The sequence below is a fragment of the Mangifera indica genome, unplaced genomic scaffold (assembly GCF_011075055.1).
Source record: "Mangifera indica cultivar Alphonso unplaced genomic scaffold, CATAS_Mindica_2.1 Un_0082, whole genome shotgun sequence".
Taxonomy (NCBI): domain Eukaryota; kingdom Viridiplantae; phylum Streptophyta; class Magnoliopsida; order Sapindales; family Anacardiaceae; genus Mangifera; species Mangifera indica.
Window position 1 is genome coordinate 23,541 of NW_025401174.1, and position 20,443 is coordinate 43,983.

The 20,443-nt window shown below is 34.5% G+C and overlaps 1 protein-coding gene across 4 annotated transcripts; it reads left to right on the forward strand.

Annotated features, from left to right (window-relative positions):
• Positions 1–14,018: 14,018 nt before the first annotated feature.
• LOC123207490 (phytoene synthase 2, chloroplastic-like) lies at positions 14,019–18,731 on the forward strand. Of its 4 annotated transcripts, none has more exons than XM_044624957.1 (7): positions 14,019–14,154; positions 14,449–15,071; positions 15,175–15,225; positions 16,753–16,925; positions 17,771–18,006; positions 18,095–18,287; positions 18,387–18,731. In XM_044624957.1, exons 2-7 carry the CDS (start codon positions 14,609–14,611, stop codon positions 18,558–18,560), a joined length of 1,290 nt encoding a protein of 429 aa, XP_044480892.1. In that variant the 5' UTR covers positions 14,019–14,154; positions 14,449–14,608; the 3' UTR covers positions 18,561–18,731. The 4 variants fall into 4 exon arrangements, with proteins under 4 accessions (XP_044480892.1, XP_044480895.1, XP_044480894.1 ...); XM_044624959.1 differs by having other exon boundaries at positions 14,049–14,149; XM_044624958.1 differs by lacking the exon at positions 14,019–14,154 and adding an exon at positions 14,319–14,337.
• The last annotated feature ends 1,712 nt before the right edge of the window (positions 18,732–20,443 follow it).

Below are 20,443 nucleotides of genomic sequence, written 5' to 3' on the forward strand. Positions count from 1 at the left end.
AATCTCAGTTTGGTCACCACTCAACACCATTGTGCCTTGATATAAGCCATCCACATAGGTTACAAAGGCCTAAGCTGAAATCGACATATTTAATGTCTTGGTTAAAACATAAGACACCTTGTGGTCACTATCTATCGTGCCATGTGCACATCCCATACACCCTAATAGGCTAGATAATTGGGACACTTTAGTTAAATAAGCTAATTGGAACAGTTGTCCAAACCATCATAGGATGACCCCCACCATGGGTACATATGTGATACATACAGTTGACCATGTAAGGAATAACTAAAAAGTCATAATCCTTTTGTTAATGTTTGTGCTCTAGAGCTAATCGAATTTGATATTTGTGGATGTAATTTTGTATTAATAATTAATAAAGGATTTATTATTGTTCAATTCATATGTTGCCTGTTAGAAACAATTAAACATGCCAAGATCCAAATTCTGTGAAATCTGTAAATAGAATTTGCGTACCCGTTTATCTGTTCGATGAAGCATCTTCGAATTCCACGCGAGGCGTTGACGTTAGTCTGTTTCCACGATGCCATTTGCCTACGTACCGATTTCCATTTGGGAGATTGATTTACTGTGCGTATTCGTTTTGGCAGGAAAGAAAGGCTCTCTGTATAAAATAGTATTCTCTTCTCACATCACCATTTCATTATCATTCATCATTATTTTTTGGGAGGCAGTTAAGACCTTTTTATATAAAGGTCCAACCGCCAATAACCGCTAATCGGGTCAGGTCGGGTCGGCCCATCATGGGTGGACCCGGATCCAATATCTCCCACTCACACATGATGGAAGACCCGAACCAAATACTTAGCCACAGAAATCTCATATATCAGTACGTTTCATACTTGTAAATGTGTCGTGCGACCTCGCGAGCAACCTGCACTTGGGAGCTAATTACTATGCATCTGTTAGGAATAGCATAGCCGCTTCAACCCGAATAAAACAAAAATAAAGCGTTAGGCTCGCAGCACCCCAGACTTACTCGATAACACCAGCTCCCTTTAATCCCTCATTTTTCATTGTGTTATTTTCTTATGTATCCATGATCAAGTCCAATCTCCATATGAGTGACATGATCGGCTAGCCAATGGACACACGTAGTATATATAAGTCTTCCTTTTCTACTCGAAATTCTTAATTTAAACTTAGCTGTTTTTCTAGTCATGTTCCATAGACCGAATCATGCGTGGTCATAGGTTCCAAGCTAAGATAGCAACACTAAGAGTAAATATCGAACAATAGTAAAAAGTCAAAGGGTACTAACATGAGTTAATCCTCATAAAGTCTCACACAGTGAAGGTGCAGGGATTCATCCTTCCACTACTTTAACTGGTCGTCTTACTTATGCACACATGGTATGAATCATGTGCTACAGTGTGTCTTTCTCAAATGTCATTCACAACACTGTACAGATCTTAGTTCAGTCGCTACCCCGAGCGCCTAACCTGAGTTCTTAATCATCTTCACACTTGCAGGTATTTATTTATATTAAGAACTCACATCTGACATTCATAAGTTATTTGGACGTGGGGAATCCAAATCGGTCATTTTTAAATGTATCTATTCATGACCTCATCTTGATCGATCATCAAGGCGACATTTTTATTTCAATAAATCTTTTCTTGAGAAATTCGTCTCTCATTGGTATGCTCTCTCAGCATCACAATTCTCAAGAATAATGTCTCATCTTTGCTCGCTCTCTCAGCGCCAAAGGCGATTGCTCGTGTGAGTGAGCCAATCTCTAACTTGTGTGACATTACAATCTTGTTGAGCTAAAAAAAACGATGTGTATGCAGTGAAAACCTAAGAATTTCGGGACATAAGTTCAAAAACATAAAATGAACTTAAATTCATGGTTTTCGACGTTGTGTCATTAGTACAATATATAAGCTCAACACTCATCAATCATTGTCTACGCAATCCAAGAAATTTAACATGTGTAAGATATATTTTTCTCGGAAGAATCTCAGTCAAAGGATTAGTGACTATACAATGCATAGAATTATATTGTACGTTCATTTCCCTCTTGGAAATTGAGTCTCTTATTACGTTGTGTCTAGTGTCGATAAGTTTAGTTATCTTAAAAAAAAAATTAAGATCTTTCATTTCAACAGACAACCATTGCTCTAACAATATTGTCATGTTTACTTAGATTCACAAAGAATCTTCATAACCAAACAGTTTCTTGCACATTTACTGAATAGGCTACATTCTAGGCTTCCGATGTGGATACAGCTACGCATCACTGTTTCTTATCGCTCCAAGATATGGTTCCTTTTAGAGTAAGAAAACTTAGCCGTAATCTAATCTGCGTTGGTTTAAAAACACTTCCCCAATTGGCATCTCAATAGCCAATCAAACGCAAGTTCGATCCTTAATCACATAATTAATCATCCACAGAGCCTTAAAAATATCAAAAATTCTACAAACAGCCTTTTAGTGCTCTTTTCAACATTTACTTATATCGACTAACCAGCCCAATAACAAAATAAATATTTGGGCATACATGCACTATAACATACATAATACATCTGATGGCATCTGAATAGGTAACTTTTGACATTTCTCTATTTCTATCTTGAGTTTTGGGACATATCTCTTTTGGCTCAATAATTCGTCATTTGACACAGGAATATCGACGGGTTCACAGTATACAATATTGGATTGTTCTAGAACCTTTTGAATATTACGCTCTTATGACAGAGTCAAAAGTTTCTTTGCACAATTCCTCTAAATTCAAATTCACAATATGTATTCTGTTTTCCCACATCCTATAAGTCAGAGATATGGACAACCATCCTTTGATGATTATCACTTACTTCAAATGATTTCTAGCTATTTATACATCATCACACACATTGATAGAATTACAAATTTGTCATCAAACTTTGTCACATAGACATGATGGTCTTGATTTAATCATTTCAAAGTTCAAGTACCAGTAACTAGATGACAGTTTTAGGTCATTCAATGTCTTTGAAGCTTGCATACTCTACGCTTCAGACCTATAATAATAAGATCTATATCTTATTTCATGCAGATTTCTTTATCAAGTTTTCCATTAAGAAAAAAAAAATTGTCTTGACATTCATCTGGTGTAATTCTAAATTCAAATGTGTTATTATAGCTAAAACCAAATACATTGAAGTAAATATTATAAATGACGAAAATATCCTTCTACACAATCTATACCTTCTCATTGGGTATAGTTTTTCGCTATTAAGCGAAATTATATATATTTATTAAGCCATCCGTCTTACGACTAATTCAGGAAACTCATTCATTCCCAATGAATTTTCGATCTGGCGATAAGTCAACCAAAACCTAGAATTGGTTTGTTTTCTTAGTATTTTATCTCTTCTTCTAATGCATTTCAAATTTTTCTTATTAAAGGATGGGACATTTATTTCAGGTTCTTTATCATCTTGGGGAGTGGTTATGAAAACCTTGTTTTCACTTTAAAAAACGTCACTTGAATACTTTTGGACGTCCACTCCAATGCAATTAAGAATTAATGCTCTCACTATCTGAAATAGATTAAAGATTAATCTCAATGTTCCCACTAGGGTGAGATGAATAAAGCAAACAATTAAAGATCATTACTCCCACTATCCGAAATAGGCTGGAGCTCAATTACATTTGCTCCCACTAACTAGAATAAGTATAGGTCTTATATCTTAGGACTCAACTAATGATCGTTAAGATATACCCATCCTCATTCTTTTCTCATCTCATTCAGATGAAACCTATTATGAACATCATCGTTATTAAGAAAAATTTCCTCTATGAATGTAGTATCTCTAATACAAATTCAGTTAATCTTCCGACGAAATCCTCCCTAATGAACATATACCCTTTGGAATGCTCAATGTATCTGATAAAGATACATTCATTTCTTCTCAGTCCCAATTACTCTAACTTATAGGAAAAGTTATGGATTGATATTGCCAACCACTAAGGTTGCAATCAATTAACTTAGATTTTCTATCTGACCATAACTCATAAGGAGTAGAAGCAACTGGATTAGTAAGCAATCGATTAAGTTCTCAAGCAACAATAAATATCATATCATCACAAAATGACTTGACGTTTTGCTTGCGCTCTAACTGACTTAACCATTTCTAATAGAGTTTAATTACTCTTCTTCACTACACCGATTGTTGTGAAGTTTTGGAATTACTATTCACCATACTATTTATTTCATTACTAAGTTCCTTGAACTGTTGGAACAAATGCTCAAGATCTCGGTGAGTTCATAAAACTCTTATCTATTTTGTCTAATTGATTCTCAACCTCAATTATATAGTGTCTAAAGCAGTCTACTGCTTCTGACTTATGAGAGATCAAGTAGACAAAACCAAATCGAGCATTGTTATCATCATTAGTAATGAAAAATGAGATACATTCTCAAACTTTACATTCATAGGAAAATATATATACCTAAGTATATAGATTGCAAAGGAAGTTAAACTCATATAGTTTTGTCAAATGGTTTTCTAGAAGTTTTTCTAACTAGGCAATGCTTACATATGGACACTTCTATTTATGTGAAAGTTCCTAATAAACTTTCATAAGCCAATTTATTCAATCCATCTTGGCTTACATGCCCTAATGTAACATGCCATTTATTTGCATTCATTTCCATACATATAGGAGAAGCAAATAATGAAAAACTTAACATTATCAAAAATGTAAGGTGACAAACACCATATAACCATTCAACCAACAAACCAAATCTATAGAAATCAATTTTATCACATTTCAATAAAACATTCAGAGAAATTCAAATTATATCCTAGTTTAAGAAGAATAAGTACTTTAACCAAGATTTACTAAATATTTGGAGTATATTGGATTTCGTGTAGGTATAAGATTCGATCATCTGCAAAACTTATTTGCTTGTGTCTATTCCTCTTACTACAACCTTTGTGTTGTTGTCTACATATATCCAATTCACTTTATTCAGAATTCGATAGAAATCTACTAAAGATTACCTATCATGAACTACTTGGTTGGTGGTTTCAGAGTCCATAATCCACGTAGGATAATACTCGGTTAATATCATAGTATTAGAAAATCAAAGTTTCATCACTTGATTTTAAACAAGACTATCATTTTCATCTCTTCTTCTAGTACTTTTGCCACTCTTTTCATTTCAATTCCTTGTTCTTATTCTTTGAGCATTAAACGATCTTCTTCCTATATTAGGACTTGAGCCACTCACTTTTGAAAATTGATTCTGCAACGTATGCATGAGCATTAAATTCAGCTACCTCATGGGCGCTTATCCTCCAATTTTATGTGGCTAGAATAATTAACAAAAGTCCTTCTTTTCTCATTGTGGGTCATATTTACCTTGATGCACTCCCACTTTCGAGAAGAAATTGTTTTTCTAAATGAACCTTCTGTTCATGTATCAGGTTACGCGTAGCTGACTTTAGTTTCATAATTAAATTTGACATTCAATCAAATTCAAAGATCAACTGTCATCAGTTGGGGACTGCAGTTCCTCCAAACTTTTCAACTAAAAACAGACTTATGGCATATGCAGTTGAACTTTCATGGTACTTATATATCAGATTGATAATCATGAAACTAATCAAGATATCACACGAAGTGGATCTTGCTTCTTACATGCGTGATGTGCGTCCACATCATGTTTGTGTAAGGCACTGATTAGGTTTCTATCCCTTAGTCAGCCACAACTAAATCTTAACTTGATTCATAGCCTCTAAAGCCTTTTGCTCATCTAGGATATTGTGCATTTCAAATGCCACATGGTTTAATTCTCTCTATTCAGTATCATTCTCATTCACATCAGCCATCATTTTCTAAGATGTTATGGTTAACTAGATCACAGAGACATCTATCAGACACAACGTTATCAATGCAAACAAATACACATCAATTGTCGCAATTACGCATTAAAATTTTAAAATATCTCACATAAGGCACAAAATCGAAAGTTCACTATGTTCCCAATCATCTCCCATGACACAAATGCTTGACATTTTAAACTTTAATCTAATTGCGTCAATATTAATTCTGGATGAGAATTTCATTAAATTCTACCAATCTCAGAATTCCCACACTTAATAAATATATATGATACAACGAATGTATCATCTATTTTGACTAGGACCATTTCATCAACCCGTATCGATCTTTGAGTCACTTTATCCATGATAAAGTCTCTATTACATTTGCGTTAGGTCAAATACCTCGCATTGTGTTAATTTTGGGAATAACGATAAAATAATGAATATTCTATCGTACATTACTAAGCGTCACTCTATAGCAAGCTGTAATGAATCCACTCAGTCCCAAAAAGGTTTCAAATTCTTGTCCCGAATAAGATCATTGGTTATGGGGATCAAATTCACGCATGAATACTTTCTCTTTCCCAATTAAGAGAATTCAATAGGATATTGATAGTTTTGACATGCAACGTGATGGTCTCTAATCAACAAACTTGCATGAAATAGAAAACATGTGTCCCAAAACACCAATATGTGTTTTTGGGAGTCGGAATAAGATATTACATGTTATTATACGCCGTAAGACCCATGGAACACATTCTATATACTGATCCAAGTACTACACAACTTCCAAGGACTAGAAAACAAGTTTCATGTGCCAATGCACACTGAAAGTAGGTGTTTATGTACGAAAATAAGCTCTTAAGCTCCTTCACGCGCCACATAGACACCGCACGCTCCTCCACGTGCCTCCACAAGCCGTATAAGTGTCTACACGTGCCATCACGCGCCAGAGATGACTCAGACGCGCTGTCACGTGCCTCCAAGCGCCAGGAATGGTCACCACGTGCGGCCAAATATTGACCGTTGACTGGTCAACTATTTGACTGTTGACCGATCAATAGTTGACCGGGTTATCCATGGGTTATAGTCCGGGTTGGGTGACCCGATTGACTAAACAGGTTAACCCATTGATCGGTTCGGGTCTTGACCAACCCGTTGACCGTTGGTTCGGGTATTCGGGTTTTCCCAACCCGATTTTGACCTAGAATCGCGTGATGAACCCTAAATCTTCTGTCCGTCTAATTGGCCATTTTTCGGTGATTCTACGGCGACAGAACAATAGGGCTTTTGAAGTCTAAGAAACGTAAAGTCCAATCGTTCCATTTTCCAGCGCCATCGGCGTCGGAAACCATCGAAACGGCGAGCAAGAAAGACACGCCTTGGGTCTCGAATTTGGGTCTATTTCGATCGATTCCGACATTAATTCAAGCTGAATTTCAATTTAAAACATGTAATATTAATCCTAGCATTCATTCAACATGTTTCCCAACACCAATTTCATGCAATTTTGGCCGAATTAAATTCGTCCCCAAAAACGAAATTTTAAACAAATTTCTATATACAGATTTTAATTCGTATATTATACGCAATATCAATCACAGAAAACATATCACATATGTATCCTAGGCTCTGATACCAATGTTAGAAACAATTAAACATGCCAAGATCCAACTTTTGTGAAATCTGTAAATAGAATTTGCGTACCCGTTTATCTGTTCGATGAAGCGTCTTCGAATTCCACGCGAGGTGTTGACGTTAGTCTGTTTCCACGACGCCATTTGCCTACGTACTGATTTCCATTTGGGAGATTGATTTACTGTGCGTATTCGTTTTGGCAGGAGAGAAAAGCTCTCTATATAAAATAGTATTCTCTTCTCACATCACCATTTCATTATCATTCATCATTATTTTTTGGGAGGCAGTTAAGACCTTTTTATATAAAGGTCCAACCGCTAATAACCGTCAATTGGGTCGGGTCGGGTCGACCCGTCATGGGTGGACCCGGATCCAATATTGCCTATTCATATGATCGTTTGAATAACATGCTTTTAGAATGGTAGAACCATGACAAAGGGATCAAACAATTAATCATAAAAACCTTATGTACCCATCAAGTAACCATTCTAGAAACGTCTATAACCCTAAAATTACAATGAACAAGGGTATATGTAATGATGATGGGATTATCATAATATTAAGTCACCCCACCAAAAGTGGCGATAGTTCTCCTATGTCGAAGTTGTTATAGATAGTTTGATGCAACACATAGGTGTCTATTGTAGACATGATCCATATTGATGATTACTTTAGTGTCTATGGAATAAATCATCTGAACATCATAGGTATATGTGATCTTTTGACTTGAGATCGTTAGATCATCTCATATAAGGATCAATATAATTTGACGCTATCTAAGCTGTTGTAAATGAGGTAACTATAAAGATAGTAATCGACCATATCATGAGATACATGGAGGTTATGGTTGATCGATAAAGGATTTATCACTTTTAAGCTCAAAAATAGATATCTAACATGAGAATACTATATGACATCTATGATAGCTTGAATTTATGGCCACAGTGGGATGAAGTTATAACCAAATCCATGTTAGTCATTAATGCATATCAGTTCATATTGAGGAACTACTAAGATAGAAACTTTTCTATGTCTTAGCCTCGAGAGATATTAGTTGTTGAAAGAATTGAATTGCACATAACTATGATGTTGTAAAAAGCTTAAGAGATGTCTATTGACTCTGTTATTTGGGTGGCCATGATGATTTGCTAGACGCTAAACTTGTTCTGTGTTTGAATTCAGACACTACTAATTTGATAGAGAGCTTATGGGTCACATGCGTATAAAGGTTGATTTGAACCCTGATGCGAGGATTATTTGGTCATAATTCTAGTGCTTAGGGAAACAGAGAATCCAATTGACCATGCTTTGACCAAGGTTCACTTGGTATGCATGATGTTGGGTAGCACCATGTATGATTATTAAAGTATGGTACAACTGGACAAAAGATTGTCTATCCATGCAATGCTTAAAGTCATGTTGGGCGGTACACTTGTGGTTCCACCCATGCATGGCTTGAGTGTGCCACCCATGTAAATCATGAAACATATCGGTTATGCATGTTTACATGCTAGTTATACATATGTGTTGAAGGTATTAGGTTTGGATGAAATCCTAGCTGTACTTAGACATTTCCACATATTTAAAAGTGTGCACTAAAATTTAATATACATAACACATACACAGTAGAAACCTTAGCTGCATGTTTTCTATTTTTCTCTTATTCTTCTCGTGAACACACATATTCTAGTAAAGAAGCCATAATAGCCTTTTCCCTGAATTGTCTCTTATGTGTTTATATTCCACATGGATACCAAGGCATTGCTTCTTGAAGGTTGGATAATGTTCAATCTCAAGCTACATGAAGATTTAAGAAGCCACTAATGCAGGTATAAACTTAAAACACCCTATGAGTGTTTTGCATGATTCATGAATATAAGTTCTAAAATGGGTATCCTGGTTAGGTTTTTTAGGATTCTTTAATTTTTAAAATTTTAAATTTCGTTATGCTGCAAGTTATCGATACCCTAAAATCCTTTCACCCTTCCCATGCATATATAAACTAAACTGAGTGGCTATGTGCCTTGGCGTTAAGTGCATGATGCATCTCATAGGTATTCAACCCTATTGCTTTCACATATCTTACCATTTATCCACATAGCTAATAGCAATCTTGATGTGAACCACTTTCCTTAACTTTTTTTTATTTTTGATCTAGATCTGACTCAATTTGGGTCATGTGTCGTCTTCCATACAGTCAGACACTTTTTTTATCTCTAAATTTCTTAACTTATATTGCTAAAGTCTTTTATTCTCTTTCATTCTTTTTCCCTATCCTTACATTTAGCTTAAGGGTAAAATAATCTTTTTCTTTAACTAAAATATCTTACACAAGCATTTTTTACCTCTTCTTTCCCTGTGACCTTCATGTAGTCTTGCATGGGTGTACTTTTAATTTACCTTTTTAAGCATCTCCTTGAACTAAACACAAGGGTATATTTGCTAAGGAATGAGTGTCTTTCTGATTTGATTCTATTTTGTCATTCTTCCTTCTATACGTTCATCAAATTTTAGAAAGTCACACACTAGCGCATATCCCATACCACATGGTTGTGTATGCCCTTCCTCAGAACAAACGAACAAAAATTATGGAATTTTTTATTTTGATTGAAGGGCGCCCGTGCATGTATGAAACCATACACGATCATATGTCACGATCTAGAATTGTAACCTATCATTTTCCTATATTGTTTTGGCTATCTTCCAGCAATCCATTCACAAAAAAATGGTTCTACAATACCTTCAAACAATTATTCATACTTTTTTCTAACCAATAAACACATATAAGGCCTCATCAAACTTAAGCCACAATAATATCACCATCCAAGCATGTTTTCATCTCAATCAATATCACCATGCCAACATGATTTTGTTCATTATAACCTTTCTTAGAATCATTTGTAGAATATAGAAAGCATTTAAACATTCGAGGCAATAATTCATGAGTCAATCAATTCACAAACATGGTTTTGCACTTAACTAAATCAACCACTACCTTGATTCATCAATCTCCGTCCATACCATAAGCAAAACATCATTATTTGATCATCAAAAAGGCCTTTAGGAATCTAATAATAATATTTTTATAGCAAACTAACTCATGCTTTAAAAATCTTTAATCAAGCCAAGAACCATTACTTACCTAACTTCCGAAGCTTGCAGGTTCTTAACATTGCTATAGGGATTTAGGCGACCATAGGCTCTTCTTTGGAAACTTTGATCTTTTTTTTTTTCATTTTTCACTATTTTCTCCCCAGGTTAGATGACTGCTAAGGTCAAATTTTCCTAAAAACGATCAAACTTGACATTTAAATATAAATCCTGTCCAACTATGACACATGGGCAAGTTTCATAAGGCACACAGATGTATGCCCGTTTTTAATTAACAACTTTTACGCACTCATGTGAAATAACTTTCTTACCCTTTTAAGGTACAAATGGACATCAATCTTGCAATGCATGATCGTTCCCACTATAAATCCATTTAAATGACACTCTAAGCATAAATATGAATATAAAGAAAAAACTAAAATGTCCTTAGGATTTCTTATAGGTGCTACAAAAATACTTTGGAGAATAAGAACAGTAGATCATTTCGAGTCAATTTGGATTAGATTGGGTTAACTCGAATACTTAAAAGTTGAGATACAGTTAAAAAATTTTGACATGTTCTAATTTAGATCGAGTTAAAGTTGAAAGTCATTGACACAAAATCTAAATTGATATAACTTTTACACGATTTGATGACATAAACTATCATGTCTATGTAAAACATGAAAGAAATTAAAAGAGGAAAGTCTTTGGTTTCCATTCACTCATATTGTATGATATAACAACAACACTTTTACCATTCTTTTTATTATTTTCTTGGCCAAACCACTATTTCCCACACAAGGTCAGGGGTGGATTCGGGCGGGATCGAGCCTGAATACCTCTTGGCTCAAATTTGTTTAGGAAAAAAACGGTTCAACTCAAATTCAACTTGAGTTTGTCGAGTCAAAATTAAGTCTGACTTGAGTTTAGTTTAGATGAAAAATGATGCAACTTGGTTCGGTTTGAATTTAGCTCGATTTCATAACTCGAATCAATAGTTTGAATCCGTAGCTCAATTTGGCTCAAATTAATGGTTCAAATTAACAGTTCAAATGTATGGCTCGAATTAGTGGCTCGAGTTCGTGGTTCATTGACAAAACAATATTGTTTTACCTAAATAATATTCAAAATTTATTGTTCGATCCACAAGTTCGAACTGCCAATTTGAACTACTGAATTTAAGCTGATTTGAGCCATGAATTCAAGTCGAATTGAGTTACCAATTAGAAATGTTGATTTGAACCATAAATCTGAGTTGAATTTGAGTCGAACATCCCTTGGCTGGAGTTCGGCTTGAATTAAAAAATGCACCAAATCTTTCTGTTTAAGTTCGATTCAAATTTTAATCCAACGAATTTGAGCCAAGTTAAATTGGGTCGAATAAACTTTCAAGATCGAACCAATCTAGATCATATCCAGTGTAAACTCAACTTCCTACTCGTTAATTATCGAAAATCAAAATTTTCACTATTTTGTTAAATTTCACTATTACTGTTAGGGAAAAAATCGTCATTTAATAAAAACATTTTAAAAAATTATAAATTCATTGCATTTCCCCTTAAGTTTAAAAACTAATAATTTTCCCCCACCTTCCCTTTCCCTAAAGTTTGAAAAATCACTATTTCCCTCCTAGGGTTTGTATTTTCTCCCTTGTCATTTTTTCGTCAACTAGAGCAAGCCAACCTCTTCCCTCTCATCTTTGGGATGAGGATGAATCATTGGTCAATAGGAGGTTGACTAAAAATTCATCAATGAGGCATGAATCTGTGCAACACATAAACTATGCGTTGCACAAATCACGTTGGTTGATTTGTGCATTGGTAGATGTATAGATCAGTTGAATGAAGACTTAAACTCTTTCTTTGATCGATCTATGCATCACACGATCCGTGCCTCACTAATGAATTGTCGATCGACCTCTAGTCAGTCGACGATTTGTCCTCGTTTGACAAATGGGAGGGTGGAGGTCGGCTAGCTTCGATCGTCATAGAAGCGGTAAGGAAAAAATACAAATCCTAAAAGAGAAATAGTAATTGTTCAAGCTTTGAATGAGGGAAAGGTGAGAGAAAAATTATTAATTTTTAAATTTGGAGAGAAAATATGATGAATTTATAATTTTATTAAATAATTTTATTAAATAATAATTTTATTAATGATAATAATAATAAAATTTAATAAAAAAATAAATATTTAAATTTTTGATAATTAACTAATAAAAAAATCAAATTTATACTCACCTTTGGGTGGGAAATAGTCGTTCGGCGAATTTTATTAAGGCCTTCAACTAACTTCAAGTACGTTAGTGCTTCCTGCCCCATGAAATATGGCAAATTGCAGATTCGTGTCAATCGTTTCACGATGAAAAACGTCGGCGAACACGTGTCGTCCACATTCACAATTTTGTCCTTTATTCGAAGAAAAGCCATACACCTTTGTCAATTTCCACTTTTTCACTGTGTCCTCCACTAACATCCCCCACTCCCCAGGATCTGGCTTTTCTTTTCCTTACTCACTCACCGCTTGCCACGTGTACTCATTCCTCCACTCTCCATTTGATAACCTTATCTTCCACCCATTGGTCGCTTACTCCACGTTCGATCCACTTCTCTCCTCTCTTCCTCACTTGGGTCGGGCCGGGTCGGGGCGGGCTGTTCCTATGAAATTTTTTCACTTATTTTCTGCTATTTAAATTAATATTAATAAACTTTTTAGGATAAAGATTGAAAATCACGTCTATAATTACTGCACTTCATATAAGTTGTTGAAACTGAATTCTTCTAAAATTACAAAATCGTGTAAAATATGAGAGAATTATCTTACGAAAATGGGATGTGTTAATTCAACAATCTTTTTTTATTATGTATATATTGTGACATATTTTTGAGTTATTGAATTGATATAATACTCAACATTTAAATATTTGGTTAATTTCATTATTTTTCTTTTTTGAAAAATAAAAATATAACATTCAATTTCCTATTTGCATTTTACAAAAAGCTGAATAATAATATTATGCTGGTACGAATTATAAATACATTTAATACTTGAAATTCCTTTTATATGAATTAATTAGAAATATGTATACACCTAAGTTTGATTAAGTCTAATTCTGATGAAACTAATATCAAAATGTCTTAGTTAGAGAATTATTGTTATTATATATATATATGTATGCATCAAAAGAACTTTGAAAACATTTTTGGAAAATATAAAGTGATTTTATTAATTTAAGAATTTTCAACATTTTGAAAAATTTAGAACTGTCTGTATGATCAAGGAGGTTACTAAAATTTGACAAAACAAAAAATCGAAATGCATTGATGAAGACGAAGAATCCTTAGCAGAGTTTAACTCAAACCGTAGAAATGGAAACGGGTTATATAAGAATATCCATATTTCATCCGGATCTGAATTCGGATACATGACAAAACAGCAGCCATTAAAATAAAAAGAGAGAGACTCCGCATGCAAATCCGGACAATGCTAGTCATTTTATTTATTAATACAAACAAAATAAAACAAAAGAAGAAACAAAACAGTGTGAGGCTCTGTGAGGTCTGGAAGGGTGGAGGGTTTGTTTGGTAAGGTGAGTTTAATGGCCGTTAGTTTTATATATGCTTTCCATTTGATATGGTGTTGATACTTTTTTTCTTATTTAATTGATCACTTGCTTTTATCAACATTTCCAATACCCTCCTTGGTTTAATCACTATGACAATTGTTTCTGAATTCTAAAACAGGTTTAGTTTGTGTTTTTGACACCCCATTTGTGAGTTTTTTGTTCTTGCTATGGAGTTCTGTGTTGGTTGTTGTTAATGATTTGTTGTGTTTAATTTTTTTTTTTTGTATGCTTACTGTGATTTTTGGTTCGCTTATACAGAGTTGAAGCAGAGTATTTGACTGCTGAGTTGTTGGTTATAATTAGTTTAAGCTTCTGGGGTTATTTTTATTGAAGATAAGTTTCAATTAGTTCTGTGTGATTTAAGGTTGGAGATAAGAGGGATTAAGAAGGTTAGGTAAGTAGAATTTTAAGTTTCAGCATGTCTGTGGCTTTGCTATGGGTTGTATTTCCCAACTCACAGTTGTCAAGATATATTGGATTTATTGATTCTGTTCGAGATGGAAACCGGTTAATAGACTCATCAAGATTTGTGTACCGGGCTCGTCGTTTCATGTTCAACAGTAGACCAAATAAGTATAAGAAACAAAAATGGAATTCTTACTCATTTGATATAGATTTTAGGCATCCTTGCTTACGTGGAATAAACTTACCTGAAATAACTATGGTGGCTAGCACAGCGGGAGAAATGGCTGTGACTTCAGTGGAAAAGGTTTATAGTGTGGTATTGAAGCAGGCAGCCTTGGTTAATAGGCAATTAAGGTCAACTGCAGAACGTGATGTGAAACCTGGTATTGTTTTGCCGGGGAATTTGAACTTGTTAAGTGAAGCTTATGATCGCTGTGGAGAAGTTTGCGCAGAGTATGCCAAGACATTTTACTTGGGTTAGACTTCTCCTATGTAATCTGAGATTTGAACTAGGACTGAAATTGTGTATTTGCAGTTCTTTTTAATCAAATTATTACATTTTTTTTTGGTTTATTTCAGGAACTCTCCTAATGACCCCTGAAAGAAGAAAAGCCATATGGGCTATATATGGTTTGTGATCGTCACATTAAATCATACTGCATCTTTCACTTGCAATTTAACATTACATGAATTAGTTTCAAATAAAATTTTGAGGTACTTAGGGAGTGAATTTATCAAAGAATCAGCAAAAACCTTGAAAGTTTTTTTTTTTTTTTCAAAAGTGTAAGACTTTGGAGCTTATTGAATCTTAAACTAACTAATTCTTTTTTACGTGCTTAGCAAAGAGATCTCATACCACATCATAGTTAAACTGTAGTGGATTGGTTGTCTTAGTAAGGTTGGTTGTATCTTTAATCTATATTAAATGATATAAATTTTGGGAAAACACGTCATAGTTAACCTGTAGTGGATTGGTTGAGTTCTTAATCTATATTAAATGATATGAATTTTGAGGGAACCATATCTAAAAAATTAATAGTTGAGATTGGAAAGCCTAAAGTCTTATATATGCCATACTAGAAGTCTACACTTTCTTATGTGCCTGCACTCAGGAATGTAACATACTACCACACTTTGCAGTGGAGGCCTACGCTGCATAATTGTAGTTAGGAGATGTAATGTTGACTTTGATATTAAAGAATATGATGCTTGTGAGGACTATAGTTTAAAAGATAGTGGTTGAAATTATAGAGTCCAAAGTCATATACACCCCACCAGAAGCCCATACTTTATTGTGTAGTAGCATAGTTTCATACCATGAACTTGGGATCATAATATTATACAAACAATAAGAATTATTGTTTCTTTGTATAATGATATAAACTTCATGTTTCCCTGCATGAGTATCTACGTCACTTCCAGATTGTATTATTTGTTGATGACTACTCAAGGATTATATTTCTTAAACAAAAGCAACCATGCAGTGACCGACTCCACAATGAATTACTTTTATGTGATTGTGGTGATTTAATTTGTGACTTCTTTTCCTTCTATTTAATATCGATAAGATAGATATGGTTTTTATCTTTATTTTATTTAGAATGTTATCTTTGTCTTCTTCCATAGGAAGGATGTGTATGCTATTCAGATAACTTTCCCTGACACCTAACACTCTGAACTGTGATGGGGATGATGTTTTGTCCCAGCTCTTTAAAATAACTCACTGAAAGGAACTTGGTTCTCCACATACAACCTTGATTTTCCTGTTCTATTTTTTTATGTCAGAGTTAACATCAAAATGTAATATCAATAATGACCATTGAGAAGCTCTGTATATCTGATGTTGTGTTTTTAGCCTTTTGAATTACAAATGTGCCACGATTTAGAGAAAAATGCATAAGGTGGTGAATTTTTATTTTTTCATCTAAAGTCTTGCCTATAACTATTGTTTTGTTTGTCTTGGCAACTTGTCTTCTACATTAATAGAAGTAGAGAATCTTCTGTATGACATATGTCTTGTACGTTTTTTTTATTCCTCTTTTGTATGGTAAATGAGTTGGCTAAGCAGTTTTTATTAATGTGTTAGAGTCTTCTTGCTGATGCTAAGTAACATGATTGTACATTTCCTATAGTTTCTTATAAGATGTTCAATTGCAGTGTGGTGTAGGAGGACTGACGAACTTGTTGATGGGCCTAACGCTTCACACATTACTCCAACAGCTTTAGATAGGTGGGAGTCCAGGCTGGAAGATCTTTTCCAGGGTCGTCCATTTGATATGCTTGATGCTGCTTTAGCAGATACAGTGGCCAAATTTCCTGTTGACATTCAGGTAGGATTATATTTTCAAAATCAAATTAAATATAGCATAGAATGGTTGCTGTAGTAGTTGTGTTAATATTTTGTAGTATTGTTAGATTGCATGTTGATTCGGTGGCTCTGGAGTATAGCTGTAATTTTTTACAATAATGTTAAACTTCTATATGTAATGACAGATCATGTTCCATTTGTAATGGCATCATGCCATTTCTGCGTTTTCAATTTTATTCTCCAAGGCCGAAGCTATGAAAGAGGTGACACTGTATGCCTTGTATGAGCTCGTTAGTTTCCATGAGTTCTGTATAATTATTAGGAAATGGTTGAGCTTACTGGGAGTTAGTGGAATGTGTCAGTCAATTGTTAAGTTTAAGCAAGTATCTCCCTTTTGTTTTCATCTGTCTCATGTTCATGCCAAACTTATTTCCCCTATTCAACGTCTCTATTTAAGTGGACCTATCTTACCTTTTTATCACTCTTCTGAATAGGGGAAAAGGAAAAACATACCTTTGTCAAAACAAAAGTATTGTATAACCAACAGTCATTTGGGGTGAGATTTTGTAGGAAAGGTCTACATGGTAATATTATGAATATGCAACGGCCTATAGACATAAAATTTCTCTACGAGGGGCGTAAGGATGTGGGAGAAATCTCTCTGAAGTTTTATATATATCCTGTAGAATTTCTTGGGAAAATGTTCTGGTAGAAATTACGAGTAATTTTCTTTCAAGTACTTGCAGTAGTGAACCTTTAACCTGAGCCTTAGCAATTTAAAGTGAAATTCATCAATGAATATAGCGATATTTGTCTTAGTGCAAGGCATTGAACTCATGACTAAACTATTGACCTGTTATCTTGCAGCCATTCAGAGACATGATTGAAGGAATGAGGATGGACCTTAAGAAATCAAGATATAAAACCTTTGATGAGCTCTACCTATATTGTTATTATGTTGCTGGGACTGTTGGCTTAATGAGTGTTCCGGTCATGGGAATTGCACCTGAATCACAGGCAACAACAGAGAGTGTCTATAATGCAGCCTTGGCATTAGGGATTGCTAATCAGCTGACCAACATACTCCGGGATGTTGGAGAGGAGTAACTACACTTTAAATTTGCCTGTTACTTTTTTATGAATATTACTTTTAAACTGTTTCTCATCATCTTTTTAACATTTGTTCTTCAGTGCTAGAAGAGGAAGGGTTTATCTACCACAAGATGAGTTGGCACAAGCAGGGATTTCAGATGAAGACATATTTGCTGGAAAGGTGACTGATAAATGGAGAAACTTCATGAAGAACCAAATTAAGAGAGCAAGGATGTTCTTTGACGAGGCAGAGAAAGGCGTGACAGAGCTGAGTGAAGCTAGTAGATGGCCGGTAAATAATCAGGAACCTTTTTATCAGTATAAATTGTGCCTTCAAATACTGGATGAGATTGAAGATATGAATGAAGGTGAGTTTTGGATGTTAATGCAGGTATGGGCGTCGTTGCTGTTGTACCGTCAAATTTTAGACGAGATCGAAGCAAATGATTATAACAATTTCACAAAGAGGGCATATGTGAGTAAAGTGAACAAGATAGCGGCATTGCCAATCTCCTATGCAAGGTCACTTATACGATCCTCAAGAAAAGCCCTGGCTGAAGTATAAATTCACCATTCTACCTCAACGAATCTTGTAAGCGTATATAGTTGAATACAAGGAATCTAAGCAGAAAAAAAAAATCAATAATTTTGTATATTAGGAATTGCTGTAATGCAACGTGTATCCAATATAAGTTCAAATAGTAAATTCAATTCTCACTGGCCATTCAAAAATCAAGATATATGTCCCTCCAGGATTAAACTTTACCTATCAAGCATGTAAAAAGTCATACCCGAAGAAAATATCAAAATACCCAATCACAAAATGGCTAATTGAGACAAGCTGAATCTCCCTTTTATAATTTCATGGCACAATGTCTAATTCAAGTTGGCTAGTTAATTATAGTCAGAGAAGTAACATGTAGATTCATCATATAAATTTATCTGGGCAAGCAGAGCAATATGCGAATTCTTCGTCCAAAATAATCTATACAAACCAACATGGGAAAATAGTGGAAGGTTCTAGAGGTTCATTGTTTGTGCACAATTCTACACCATCTAAAACATTTTACAATCACGCAGGATTTTATCTCTCCGTAGGCATGTAACTAGGCTAGATTTTTTTTAGAGAGATAATGTAGCTAGGATATGATTAGATCTTCCTAAAAGAACAAAATATGCTACATTTTGTACAAACCTGTAATTAGTGCCCTCATTTCCAGAATTAGTGCCCTTAAGAGGAAAGTATTACTAATATTAATTAAAACAACATACATTTAAAAGAAAAACTTGGACAGAGTATACTATTTACTCTTACTTTATGACGTGAACCCACATATACTATCTGTCATTTGGGATCTACTAGGTCCCTTGAAACTACCTCATAATTTTTGTTCATCATGTCGAACATGTGACAATTTCTTAGGATCCTATTTGAACTGACATGTTTTAGGTGAAAACAAACTTACTTAAACTAAACTGTAACTGTAACTGACTTGTCAATCATACTAAATCAATATAACTATTTGACACCTTGACCATGTGAGTATGCTATTGTGTTGTCCACTTCCTACAACACTATCAAGCTATTGGTCAAACTTGAGCTTACTACAACTCACCACACCCTACTATATGTGATCGGGTTTTATTGCAAACTAAATGTTCTTCTGCGAACGATGTCGTACTTCAAGTGATACAAGGAGTATCTCATAGGTGCCCTTTTGAAACAACTCTAAAGATTCATATGCCAGCTATGACATGGTCACACTGTGCAAGCATGCCAACTTAATCCACTTATCTATGAGCTCGTTTTTTGCGTTCACTTTATTAAGTCTAGAATTTATGTCATTACTCATAGGCTTCTCGAGGTAGTGTCCTGTTACTGGAGAGTTATATTGTACCATTAGAGTGCATTTGGCTCAAGTAATTTTTTATTACAAAAAATAAAATATTGCTATGAAGATAGATTACTTAGAAGATTATTGGATATAAATTATCACAATGTTGCCATCTGGGTTTTCTGAAAATTCTCTCTCGTGAACACACCATTGATCCAGCATAGGAGCCCTAATAGCCTTTTTCCTGGACAACCTCCTGTGTTCGTGCACCATGTAGATACCAAGGTACTGCCTCACGAGAGATAGATAACATTCATTTCTTTGCCACGTGAAGAATTGGAGGAGTCATCAACATAGGTATAAACCCCAAAACACTTTATGTTTATTTTTTATGTTGTTAATAAATATGTTTTTAAAACGGGCATCCTAGTCTGGATTTTAGGATTGTTTAAATTTTATAATTTTTAATTCTGCTATGCTACCGGTTGTTGGTGCCCTAAAACCCTACAACAAGGTTATGTTATTATTAAAAACCGAAGACATAGGACAAGCACGAAGACTTGAAGATGAAGATTGGCCTAGGTTGACCAATCAAACTTCTCTTGGCTTGAAG